Genomic DNA, 13913 nt, shown 5'->3' with positions numbered 1-13913 from the left:
GAGAGAAATGTTTGATGGAATATTAGCAAGTTAGGTGGGATTAATTTGAGATGGTTTGACTTCCCTCTCAATTTAAGGGGAGTGGAATTCATTCTTTGAGCGGCTGTAATTGGTTTATACCCGTTCATCTGATTTGTTGAGAATATAAGCAACTAGAGGTGACCAGTGACGTTTTCTAACACCTTCCACCACTCTTCTATAATATCATAACATCATTAGATAAACAGTAATGATACTGGCTCATCTTAAACTTATAAGTGCTCGGAACCGTTGCCAGCCGTGACCATCTGTTTGACTAATGTTTCGCCAAAGATCGCATTTTTATGGTTTACCTGCGCAAGGGGGCCCAAATGGATGTTGGGAGAACAAAAAGTTACTCTCCAAAGGGCTCGAGATGTACACATTCTCTCCTTATCGCGGCTCTCCCGACACCTTGCTGTTCATATATTTCCCAGTCGTTGAATTCCCTAAGACACAAGACTACAGACAGATTTACCTGAAATAATTTGTTATAAATACCATATTAGATGTAGAAATCTCTTACATCGAACTGGTAGAATGAATTATGCTACGTGGTAAGACTCAGAGGCCTGAATTGTCTTTGATTGGCTGTTTTTCGCACGTAAGTTACAACCAATCAGGTTAACTATATAAATAGCTCTATGTAGAGCAAATAAAATAATTTTGTCAGTGTAAACGTTTTCGTGCAAAACATATCCTTATGCAACATATCCTTTTACTTCGACTTTCTTAGAGTACGTTTCATCTTGTTTCATCATCAACTACTCTCTGTCCGTCTTTCAGTTCCACAATCTTATCACAGTCTTCTATGGTTTTAAGTCGATGCGCGATTGTAATGACTGTTGAGTTTTTCAGTTTTTCTCGGATTGTTTCGTGTATGATTTGTTCAGTTTTGGGATCTACATGAGCAGTCGGCTCATCCAAAATGACTATTTCACTCTCCCGCAAGAGAACACGAGCGAGACAAATCAACTGTTTTTCTCCTGCACTTAGATTCATTCCTCTATATTTCAACGTGTAATCTAGCTTCCCTTGCAAGGTTTCCACCAATGGCTTTAGTTGCACGGCTTCTAGTGCATCCCATAATTCAGCATCACTGTGTTTTCCCAGTGGATCAAGATTCATTCTCAGGGACCCACTGAACACAACAGGGCTCTGGTTAAGGACAGAGATGCATTTCCGAGATTCCTGAACGTTCAAATTGTTTAGGTCTACTCCGTCTATTGTGATTTGCCCTTCAACTTGGGGCATGCGCAGAACAGCGGCTGTGATGCTTGATTTTCCAGCTCCGGTTCTACCCACAATTCCAATCTTAGACTGTCCATCAATATCTAAATTCAGATCCTCCAGTACTCTTGGTCCTTGTGGATAATATCTCAGCGATACCTTGGTAAAGTTTATTTCTCCGTTAGTTGGCCAATGTTCAGGTCGTTGTGTTTCTGTTTGGTATCCCGGCTCAGATTCAAGTTCAGTAATTGCCATCACTCGCTCTACTGACGTCATCAAATTCTCGACTTCTGAGGACTGTTGAACAGACACCTGGGTGAAGTGAGAAGTTTCGAAGACGTAGACGAATGCGAGGCCAACCAGAGCTATAAAAAAGAGAATAGAAGTGTTAAACGTTTTAATGAATTAAAACGACCATTGTTTATCGTAAGTGTCCCAATAATTTAATAGGTTTATTAATAAGAAGGGCTAAATATCTGTTACCGTCTATTTCTCTTACTGACTTTCCAAAGTCACGGAATTTCAGTAGACATTTCTTGTCAACCTCGCAATTTCAATTCAACGTCAAAGACGAAGAAATATTTAAAACCGTCATCGTGCAAGTCACATTGTAATTTCGAGGAGAAAAATCGAACTAAAATGATGCAATACGATTCCAGGCGGCCTTTTCTTGCCACACCGCTATAAGGTATGGAGTTATGTTAGTTGCAAACGTGAAGGCAATGCAAGGAAATAAAGAGTGCTTTGTAAATCATTTCCTTACCATTGTTGTGGGAATACAATGCAGCGAGCAAAGCTACAGCGCCTATTAACAGAGCAGAGAGGAGATCTAATCTTATCCCTAGCCATCGACTTCCAGCCAATACCATGTAATATGCACGGTTATGAGTATCTTGGTAACTGTAACGTAAGGCAACACAATTAACATGAGCTGTTTTCATTCAGACAATTTTCTCTTGGAACTGTTAAAAAAGGCACTTTTTGATTTTGTGCTTATAAAAATGTTGCACGGTAGTCATCTAAAGAAACACCATTTCTCTAGCCGTCGGGTGGATATTTGCTCTATAGAGCGTAGTCTATAAAATGGGTAGAACTTACGTATATTACTTACAAGAACTACACTTTTTGAGGAATCAGTAAAATCTGGTTTATGGTTCATTTGCTTGACTGCTTTTTGGTGCTAAAGATTTGTCTGTGAAGAGTTAAAGCTGAGAGTACTTTTCGTTGTTGGTCACCAAGCTAGAAATTAATCCACAACATCTCTCAACTGTTGTATCTATCAGAAGGGCTTAAAAAGGTGTTTTTGAAAGAAGCATTACCTGTACAAGAGGTCCGCAAACTCCTGCTGTCTTCCACGGGATCGAATGGTGTCCAATCCGTCCAGGGTTTCTGAAATCTGTGTCAACACAGGGCTGCGGCACACGCACTCTAGTCTTTTAAGTTCTCTTGATGTCCTCATAAAATACCTTGCAATGTAAACATACAATAAGATAATCGGTACAACAACTGCTGCGAGCCATGCATTGGCAACCAGGGGAACAAGTGCTGCAGTTAACACGAACAACACTATTTGGACTGCAAAGAGGAACGTCTTGGGCAAAACCTCATCCATACAGCCAATGTCTTTAGAAAATCGATTGAGGATTCTTCCAATTGGATTTGAATCAAAGAACAGAACCGGTGCTTTTAGGATGGCTGTCACCATGTCGTTGTGAAGGTTTTCTGAAGATTTCAGAACCACCAGGAAGAACGCATAGGCGCGTAATGTTGTAAGAAGAACAGCCGTCGCGACACAACTGGCATAGATAACAAGATTGGTCTTGTCCGTTTGGTCGTCACGAGGGAGTGTTGTCAGAACGGACAGCCACAGGTCGGGTGAAACCATAACTCCTACAATCAGAGAATACAACACTTAACAAGAAGTATAATCGCTTGGAATAATTAATCTGGGAACAATTCATGATTGTTTGCCCATTCATGACTGTTTAAGCAACTACAGCATGCGGTAAACGTGCTCTTGATGGAACAACGACCCGGCTTGAATAAAAACTGGAACCATGTTTGGTATGCGGGTATTCATGTGCAAAACAAGCAATTCGTTACCCAGTCGTTCCTCAAATAGTCTTGATGCACACAAGAATGACTTCAAGAACCCCATTGGCATAAAACTGACATTTTCGGAATATGGCTCTTTGCCAATCCTTTCGGCTATCACCCATTAGTAACTGATTTTGGAATCGATACCTTTTTGAGTAAAGATGAACTCGAAACAGAACAATTATGATTTTAGCGTCTTCTAGGAGCTTTCCTAAAACTTTTTGATTGGTAACCTGATCACTTAAATGAGTGTTCGTCAGGGTGCCAAGATTTGGCTTTTCAATGGTATCATTGATACAAACCGTTCTTCGTGACTTACCTTGAGAGAGAAGGAAGACGAGAAGCAAGCCAACCAAAGCTATGGGATGCACTCCTGCAGTTAGGTAATCCCAATACAGCTTGTAGGACACCGCTCCGATCTTACGATTCTCGTCTGGAATCTCCATACTTTTGATCGTCTTGTCATCAGAGCAATGCACTTTAGTACTTGGCATTTGTTCATGGAACAATTTTGATTCCTGAGCTACGCTGTTTAGGGGTTCTAGTATTTCTTTTAGTGCTTCCCTTTCATTTAGTTCCATCAATGTCCCTTTATCGATTACTAAGCCGCTGTGCAAGACAATCACTTGATCTGCAAGTTTCATGTGTGACTCTTGGTGAGAAACCATCAAACGAACTTTGTTTGACAATAAGCCAAGTATGCAATGTTTAAAGATGTGATTGCTGACATTCATGTCGAGTGCGACGAGTGGATTGTCCAACAGGTAAATGTCACAGTCGGCATACACTGCGCGTGCCAAACTGATGCGAACCTGCTGACCACCGCTCAGCGTGTCGCCTCGTTCTCCAACAATAACCTGGTCCTTCTCAGGAAATCCTTCAATGTCTTCTTCTAAAGCGCAAGCTCTGATGGTTTGGATGTACTTGTCAAAATCAAATGGCCGACCGAAAAGAATGTTCTCTCTCACTGTTCCAGAGAAAACCCAAGGCATCTGTGGCACGTAGGCGACGGTACCACTGCACTGCAGATTTCCTTCAGTAACTGGCATCTCACCAGCCATAACTGACAGTAAGGTTGATTTTCCACTTCCAACTGGACCAGTTATGACAACAAAGTTTTCATCTTTCGCTTCAAAGCTGAATGATTTCACTAGGGATATGTTTTCAGTATCCACTTTGCAAGTCACATTGGTTAACTTGATACTTATTTTTCTTTTTTCCTGCAATTGCCCTTTCTCTATAACTCGCAGTTTGTCAGTTTGGCTTGGAACGAGATTCGACGTCGTCATTCCAACAGGGGGATGTTGGTTTTTGTTATCTGGAATATCTACAAACTTGGTTATGATGGCGCTTTTCTTCAAGGATTCGTGTAGATACGTGAAGTGACACTTGATATTTACCTTGCCATTTTGAAATCCTTTCTTCTTAATCACTGACTTGCCATCACCATTGGTAAAGAGTTTCGCATCAGTCATACCATGAAGGTTTGGCAACAACAGGAATTCCTGTATTCTGTCAAATGAGACGTATGCCTCGTATACAAACTGTGATCCTTCTCCTATAGATCTCAGCGCACTGTTTCGAAGGACATTGGTTATTGACAGCAGCGTAAAAACTACGAACGGCGTTAAACGATATCCACTGAAGGCAAGCGTCAAAATAGAAATAAAAGTGGCAACAAGTCCTGAAGAATACATCAGAGATATTGCACATGACAAAAGTATGCTCCTACGACGAATTACTCTCATCTCATCACTGCAAATAAGGAAACAGAAAACACTTTATTATTATCAGATATTTACTGCTATTTGCGACTTGCTAGAAAGGACCAGGCCTTAAAAACTGATGTACGGCAATACGGAACATGCTGAGCTTTTATCTGGGACAGCAATTTTGGAAGAGGGTCGAAGAAAGTAGCCAGTCATTTGTTTTCTTTTAAAATTTTACCCCGTCCTGATAACAAAGTTTTGTTAAATTTTAAAACTCTAAGTGCAAAATACTGGGCTACTATGAAGTGTGTACCGATGTAACCCAGTTTTCAGGGATTCTCGAACAATCTGGCCAACAAACGTTTTGTTTCAGGTTACTGGCAAACAGGTGTAAAACCAACGCCATTCGTGACTGTGCATAAATTCTTGACTTGTTCCACGTGTACCACCTTTGTACCACGAGTTTGTAATCAATGATTGATGGCACTGTTGATATTCGTACTATATTTTGTGGCAAGTAAATGGTTGACTATTATATGGGTTTTGCTTGGGTCCATTGTGGATTGCAGAGACGGGATTGCCTTGGTCTTATAAAATTTAACATAACAGATACACAGTCTTGTTCCACGAACCTTCTAGTCTCCTTGATCTTATCTCTAAAGAACCACTCCCACGCGTGCGTCTTCACTTCACGTATTCCAGCCACTATCTCGGTCATGAGATTTATTCGCCGGTCGGATATGACAGCGGTCTTCAGTCGAAGCTTTCCAGACAGGTACGACAGAAAGCCACCAAATGGGACGAGAAGAAACAAAAAGATGATTCCAATGAGCGGCTGCCAGCCAATGACGTACCATAACAACGGAACAGCTACACAGACATCAAAGATGGCGACAAGGAGGCGAAAGAACTGCCTGGCAGCTTGTTCCATTCTTTGAACATCATTGGATACTAGATCAATCACGTGACCCTTTGTAAACTCATTGAGCGTGTGTTGACCAAGGAGCAGGATCTACAGAAAACCAGTCGAGTAAAATTGATCAGGTCTTTGGAAATGATAGCTATTATTATTATTAGAAGTGCCACATGTTCAGGCAAAGGACAATTAGCTTGCCAAATAAAACTAGAACAAAGAGAATTAGAACACTACCAAACAGCTATAGGTTATCTTCACACGAGACTAAGCTGGGTCAGGATGTTAGATAGACTTGAGCTTATTTGCTGTCTATTTATTACTCATTATCTCAGTCAAGAAAATCCTTTAATTAATCCCCCGTCACTTTCTACCCCATCAAAAACATCTTAAAACTCTTAAAGCAATTCCTAAACGTTTGTCGACGCTTTCGCCACACACTTATGACGATATATATATTGTTTGGATTTCGAGAGATTGCATCATAATGATAATGAGAGAATACTGTGCTGAGATAAAAGGCCTGATAGCGAGGTCTAGAGGGCAGACAAACCAAAAACAAAAAGAAATCAGTTTCCTTTGCAGTCTTTGCGTATGTTCCCGATGCCTCTCTACTAAAGACATTTACGTCAAATCCCACTTAATTAAAATGTGGCTAAACTCAACCCTTACAAAACCAGTTCTTCAAGTGTCGGCATATTTTCATCTTCTGTAATGCGTTTATGGTCTTGTAAAACTCTCTCAGCAGTCTTCCAGACCGCATCCATTGACTCTCTCGATAGAGTCACCGAGCACATTCTGTTCAGGCTATTTTAGAATCAGCCGGAAAACATGGAATGAGTGGTTACCGCCTCGTTCTGTTGGAATACCTATCCTATTTTACTGGATGAAACGAGTTAGTTTTCTATTTATTCTTCTCTCGATGGAAGAATAAACAAAATACAGTTTTAAAAGCTTTTATTGGAAATCATGTTGACAGCATAGAGGTAGGTTTGTAATATTTTATCAGGACGCATGGCGCATCAATTACCGGATAAGAAACGTATCACGCCTTCCGCGCATCCTTAGGCTCGTACAAGGTTACCATGTGGCACAATGGCCAAATTTTGCGGGTTCTAATTTTTTTTTTCAATTTTTGTCGGCTTCTTTTCCCGATCAACCAAAGAAAACATCCGCAAACTTTTTTCTGTAAAAAAAATCACTTCAGTTTTAATACGGAAAAAAAAAACAGAACCGGAAAAGGAAAAAGACCATTCAGAGAGACCACTCGATAGACAGATGTTTTTACAATATCCATCAAGAACTGCAATGTTATCACTGTAGTACTTTGTTATCAGATAAAGTTAACGTGTTTTACAAATGTACGGTGACGTTGTGTTTCCTCTATTCTGACTCTTTTCAAAGGAAACAATATTACATTGTATTACGGCGGTGCTGTAATTTCAGTTGTACATGACGTGCAAAAAATTACAAAAATTTATTCCCCAAACGGAAAAGCTTCTCTTGCCCAACAGAAAGCCTACATCCCGCAAAATGCAAAAAATATGACCAGTCGGTAAAATAAAGAGCCACAACAATGTTCGTCCCATGTGGTATTTACGATCTAGAATTATGATAATACTTTATTTTCGAGTCTATTGCACCGGCACTCTGACGCCCAGGGTCACTGCAGCAGTACCAATGATTTTTTAATAAGGTTAATCAACTTCCAAGAAGAAACTATTTTAACTTCTCCGGGGAGCAGACTTAAGAAAAAAGAAAGACTTTGTAAGTAAGTTGCTCATGTTTAAATCAAAATTAAAATTCTCCCTTTTGAAAATTATTTTCTCTATAAACTGGAGAGAGGACTGCTAGAGCAGTTCCCAAAGAATATGACCAAGCAAATGCACACCCAATCCAATTAAGACGACTAATGGAAGGGTTCGTGTGAATTAACCCTCATACCGCTAGTCATTTTGCCTGCCAACCTTAATCTCCTACAATAATTGGATAAAGCTAAGGTATGAGGGTAATACCTATTTAATTGGTAAGAATTCAAATCGATGGAATTGAAGAAATCTTTCTGAAAAAAGAAAGAGAACCCAGCACCAGTTGATAGCGTACTAACCTTTCTGAAGATGACACCTTTAAGGGAGGCCTTCATTCGCATCCCAATCACGTACAGTTTAAAGCTACTGTGATGTACAGCAATACTCTTCGTCAACACAATCAACAGCATCAATGCAGCACAGCCACAGAGCAAGCCTCGCCCTGGCGTGTCGGACATAAGTGTGGAAATAAACACTCCCAGGAAAAAGGGCTGAAGAAATCGACCCACTGAGTCCAACAGTCCGGCAAAAGAAATTATACACAGGTCTTTGCAGGACGGAACTTTCATTGCACTTTTCCATAATCTTGGTTCTTTCCCTGTACGGCTGCATTCATCCAGATCTTTACTCCACTGCCACTGTAACTGGTTCGTCAGTAGTGACGTTTGGTCTTCCTCGTGCAAAGGCCAGAAGTCGGATTGTTGCAAGGGGCGCTGGTTTCCAGTCTTAAACAAGTCGTTTGTCCACCAAAAGAGAAGAAAGGAGATCAAGTTGGCTCTTCTCTGTGGATGTGTGGGGCCACCATAGTCTCGCTCTGCGTTCATAACTGCAAAAAAACAGAGAACGTTAAGGTAGAAAGCAGTGAACAAGAATTCTAATGTTAGCACCTTTATTAACACTCGTGACACAACTTTTTTTAGAATTGAATCGTATTACATTGACGTCTGCGAGATACGATAAAGCAGTGGTGAAATGTGAACATAATATATTATTCCACTTAAAAGAAATTCAGAGCAGACTTTTGCCGACATAGTTTTCTACTCAATTCAAAACGGCTGTAATACTCACTGGAAAAAAATTAAACATTTGAAACGAATCACTCAGGCGTTAATTAGAAAAACAAAGCAACTTTTCGCTGGAGTGAGACATTAGTTAAATCGCTGAAACAAGCATTTTGTAGCCAAAGTGGTAAAACTATTAGATGTAATTCGAAAACGATATAGCGATAAATTAATTTAAAAAACATCCACCAAATATGTTTCGAAAATGATTGGAAAACCAACGGATGGCTAGCTTGACTAACTTGAATGAATGACACTTCCGTCATATAAAGTATGTTATAAACAGACTAAGATCCGGAGAACTTTTTTCAATTAACGCAGCACATTAGTTATGTTTTATTATCAGTAATGATACGGGTAATGAAATACCATTCATATAAAATCGCCGAAAACCATCTTGATTTAGTTTAACTGTGAATTAAGGCATCAATGAGTGGTTCAGTAGCTATGAAGTAAAACAAAAGCTATAAATGTTTCCAAGCATGTAAGAGTTTTGCGTATAGCCGTGAGATTTCCCAATAAAAATGAGAGCTTTCATATTAATTTGTCACAAAATTCCTCTTTGCTCATTTCAGAATTTCCGCTGACAAGATTTGATCAAAACACAACCACAAAATGACAAACGGTATTGTCCCCAAGAGCGATATTTCCGTTGAAAATGACGACTTGAGCAGGTGACAGACAGGGTCAATCACACATGAAATGCCGACAAATAAACCATCTCAAATGCCATGACGGAAACCCAGGCAAGTTTACAGTGCAACTGTCAAAATTAAAACCGGTTAAGAAAGGAAGTTTTAAAATATTTCTACTCCGAGTAGATAAATATACGAGTATTACCACAACATACTATAAAAGGTACTTATAGACTGAGATCAAGGTCCGTTCAAGGATATCTTTATTTAGCCAAGTGCATGTGATAACTGATAGTGACCGAGAGTCAAACATTTTGCCGTCTGGCTCGACCAGTCAACATGTAATTTATCTTAGCTTATCTTATGCCTCTGTAGCGACCTTAATAAACTGCAAAATCGTGAAAAGTCTTTGTTAATATTTAAAACAGATAAATACAGCACAGTTTGAGTTAAGCTTACACTGATATAAATAACTGCTGTTGGCATGTCCTGGCAAAGCCGGAATGCGTTTCGCTTATAATTAAAGATTTGCCATGAGAAGAGCAAGTCTATCTACCTCAGGAGGAGTACTTCATTTTTATCTTAATCTCAAAATCAAAACACAACCCGGATTGAGTGTAGCAGGGAAGTCTTTTACCGATCTTACCTGAGAACTTCTGTCTGCTATCGGCTTGGAGCAAATTCAAATGTAACTTTAGAAAAGCGATCAATTTTATGTTTCACCTCCAAAGATGTAATAGGATTTGTTTAATCATATAACAACGCGGTCCGTTTTCTGTAGTAAACCATAAAAAAGACCGCGAATAGCATTAAGTATCAACCAATCAGATGCCTTTTGAGACATGTTACCGTCAAGCAAGCGCGGGAAATCACACCTGACTCAAACCCTGATTGGTTGTGAGTTTTGCATGTGATTGATGAATTGCTTTGTGATTGGATAAAGAGCGTGAGCCACGTCGACTCCAGAAAACCCCGAGATACATTAGAAAACGTCTCTAGTAAGTTTAACATCCTGAAGTCTTCCACAAATGAGCTAAAGTAAAATGTCGCCCTTAATAAGAACACATTCGTTATTAGAATCACCTCATGTACTTTTAGCGCCACTATTTTTGTTCATGTGTCGACTAACTCAGCTCTAATTCCAACCTTTGAAATAAAGTCAACGCAATACGAAAATTTCAGAAACGAAACCTGACTTGCACTGATTAAAACGCAAAGTTAGTAATCGATAATCTATCAAGCGAAGATCTTACTCATTGAAGATGATCAACAATAAATACTTGTGTATTGTGGCGTGCTTGAAGAGTAACTGAGGAAACCAGATTAAGTTTACCCTCCTTAGCTATTTCCTGCCCAAATATTTATACTAGGATGTAAAGTTTACGCTGGGCTGCAATGACGATCTGTACAGATATAATAGCCTCATCCAGGCGTTCAGTTGGCTGATGCGCAGCGCGAAAAACGGCCGCGCTTCTTCCCTATTTTTTCGCTCGCCGTTTTTCGCGCTGCGTCCCAACTAACTGAACGTCTGGAAGATGGTAATCGTATAATAAAAGCTGGCTCTGTAACTCAGTGAAGAAGTTAAGACGCAGTAACACTATGCTATCTTGTAGCACTGATTGCCTTGTAATTTTGTTGCGAAACAAATTGCACGCGACATTAATGGCTGGCGTAACTTCCGGCCTCACATGAACACAGTGCAGCATTTTCTTTGCAGCAAGCATTGTACGAAGTAGAATAGAGTATACTCTACGCCATGAAATGCTTTAACAAAAACAATGCGCGACATTTTTCCATTTCAGCGGGTGTTACACTAATTTGTCTTGCGCACGAAAACATTTCGAGACAAACCGCACAGATCGAGTAAAATCGCCTCAAGGTGTTTCTGGTGTTTTTTTTGTTTTGTTTTGTTTTTTTTCATGTTGGTAAGCCAGTCGTAAAACTTATTAGCCTCAGAAAGCTATCCGATCTCTACCCCGCTAATTTCAATTTATTGAAGGTCTATGGAGAAATCATGGAAAATAGGCATTTCTCTAAACAAGAAGAAGGTTACTTTGACGCACACTTTGACTACTTGTGACGAAACTGACAACTCATACTGGTCCATACTTTGTAAGGTATCGAAGATATGCTTTGACCTTCTTTCAAGGCTGGCGTTTTCCCTTAGTTTGACTGAGAGCAAATGTACTTTTTCGTCCAGTCTTCTTGACTATTGCTCAAGGATAGCTGGAAACACAAGTAACCAAGATGTCGCCGTATTGCGCCGTATTACCCTTGAACGATGTACATTGAATTGGCAAATTGACATTAATTCAAAGGAAATGCATGGGAGACGAAGTGATACTAAAACACCGATGAAAAATAAACAAAATGAAACACATGGCTACAACCGCACAGACCACTGTGGAACGAAGGCTTAATTAATTAGTGACTCGTGATCTGTTCAAGTGAATTTGAATTAGGAAGCACCTGCCGTTTAACTGTTATTTTGCGGCCGGCTAATTAAACTTGTATTTGCCTGAGGGCGCGTGCCGATACAAGTACGTGCCTTATTAGATATGCCGGTTTATTAACATTCCTGCTAAAATTTTGTCTACCGGTTGTTTTAAAACAGGTTTTTTTTTCGTCATAAGTAAAATGGATCACATATGTTGACATTTATCAAAAGAAAAATGTAAAAATAACAAAGTTTGAGAAATCACCACTCCATAGTAGGCAGTAACCTTAACTTTAAAAAAAGCTAAGTCGATTGGCTTTATAACATTTGTAAACAGTCTCGTGTCACCATACAATAAATGAATATACATGCATATGAATCAAATATTTGACCTGAGTGTTTCACAAGATTTACCTTTAGCAAATGTGAATAATCTAAAACAACCCCCTTGCGAGAAGCAAGGAATTTCATTTAAGAGTTCTTAAGTCAAGAAAGAAGCCTAAAAGAGTAAATATTTACCTTGAAGTTTGTCGTAATGCAGCGCAAATCTTGCTTGTCAAGCGCAGCCGGTTGGCACGATCACTTCTGAAAGCAGTCAGTCCTAACATGAACGGACTTATTGGGTCACTATATTTAATTGAAATCCACCTACACGAAAATGTATGGTTATTGCTTTCATTGTTTTATCGACTAATTAATGACTGGGTGGAACTTGTAAGAATACATGGGTAGCGGCAATTCTTAGAGGACCTTCGAGGGGACCTAAAATTACACACCGCAATTTTAAGCGAATTCAAATTTTAAGATGCACAAAATTTGAACATGCGTTCAATTGACACGTACAAGAACAGTAAAATAGCAGATAAAAAGAGGTTTTATGGATGTGACATCTTAAAATATTGTGTCATCTATTGTTCCAATTTTTTTCTTTCGCAATCCTACTACTCAATTTAGCACGGCCGTAGATCTTACCCAGGCAATATACAGACATACATATAAGAATAAAATGCTTCTTTTATATTGATTTATTTTTGTTAATGCATAGCCTCTTACGGGAATTTAAAATAAATAAATAACTTCCAAATTCGGTGTTACCAAGGCAGGAGCCTCGATTCGCCTGTTAATAGCTACGACCCTGAACTGTTCTTAAATATCCATGCCCCTTTCGCTTATCACCTTCTGTGGGTCCTTTCTCTGCTATGAAAACTCGGCTCTGTACTATTTTTGAGATCCTCGCTCAGTAAATTTAATGGAGTTTTTAACATGGCGAGGCTGGTTTAGTATATCGTGACCAGCTTCCCGTTGAAATGACCAAAATACAAACAAACTAAGAGGTCAGGAAATTATACTTAAAGCAGGAATGTTGCGTGTTCATTTATTCGGTTTTTACCGCCTGTACAATACACCCACTGACTAATGAATATCAAAAGATAGGCTGAACGACGGCAAACGACATGCTATGACCTGCATTGATCACAAGGCAATTTAGTCAAACGCACAAAAAAAGTGAACAAACTGAGGGCGGGTTAATATCATGGACATATGAGCTACTTGGCTAAGAAAATAAAAATTAACCGTCAGTCTTTGTTGAGATATTTGGTGCAGAAATTACTCCTGCAGTGATACGAGAAAACCCGCCTAACTGACTCGGAGCTAGAAAGTGCCGCGAATTCGCAAAGAGAGCTAAAAAATATCATAGTTAGAGCTCGGAAATCAAAAGATTACGAGGTTCGTCTGTGAAAATAGCTTACTAAATAAATTGTGATTAATATTTTTGTGTTAATCGGTCAGACACGATGACTTATATTTTAAGGTAAAAAATCGTCGAAACTATTACAAGCCACAGAGCTAATACAACTGCCTCCCATGTACTGTATGTGAAATGCTCGTTCATTACCTGCTATGCCTAATTGCCCAATTCCTTATAATCATGAGACCCTCTTCTAAGGGTATTTGCACGGTTTTTATTTCTCAAAAAAAAACTTAACCATTTTCTCAGTTGACA

The 13913-nt window shown here is 39.3% G+C and overlaps 1 protein-coding gene across 1 annotated transcript in view; it reads right to left on the bottom strand.

The window, feature by feature from the left end:
- LOC145490355 (ATP-binding cassette sub-family C member 4-like) overlaps positions 1–8940 on the bottom strand; it is a 9629-nt gene extending 689 nt beyond the window's left edge. The window contains exons 1-6 of the mRNA XM_081469482.1: positions 8075–8940; positions 5687–6066; positions 3665–5100; positions 2568–3138; positions 2012–2148; positions 1–1613 (exon numbers count right to left, since the gene is read on the bottom strand). The exon at positions 1–1613 is cut by the window's left edge and continues 689 nt beyond it. Coding sequence (XP_081325608.1) covers positions 763–1613; positions 2012–2148; positions 2568–3138; positions 3665–5100; positions 5687–6066; positions 8075–8599 — 3900 coding nt within the window. The 5' untranslated portion in view covers positions 8600–8940 and the 3' untranslated portion in view covers positions 1–762. The remainder of the gene's footprint in view (positions 1614–2011; positions 2149–2567; positions 3139–3664; positions 5101–5686; positions 6067–8074) is intronic.
- Positions 8941–13913: the final 4973 nt, after the last annotated feature.

The sequence above is a fragment of the Orbicella franksi genome, chromosome 6 (genome assembly GCF_964199315.1).
Source record: "Orbicella franksi chromosome 6, jaOrbFran1.1, whole genome shotgun sequence".
NCBI classification, from domain to species: domain Eukaryota; kingdom Metazoa; phylum Cnidaria; class Anthozoa; order Scleractinia; family Merulinidae; genus Orbicella; species Orbicella franksi.
The sequence above is the reverse complement of the archived record's forward strand: the minus strand, read 5'-3'. Positions and strand labels throughout refer to the sequence as shown.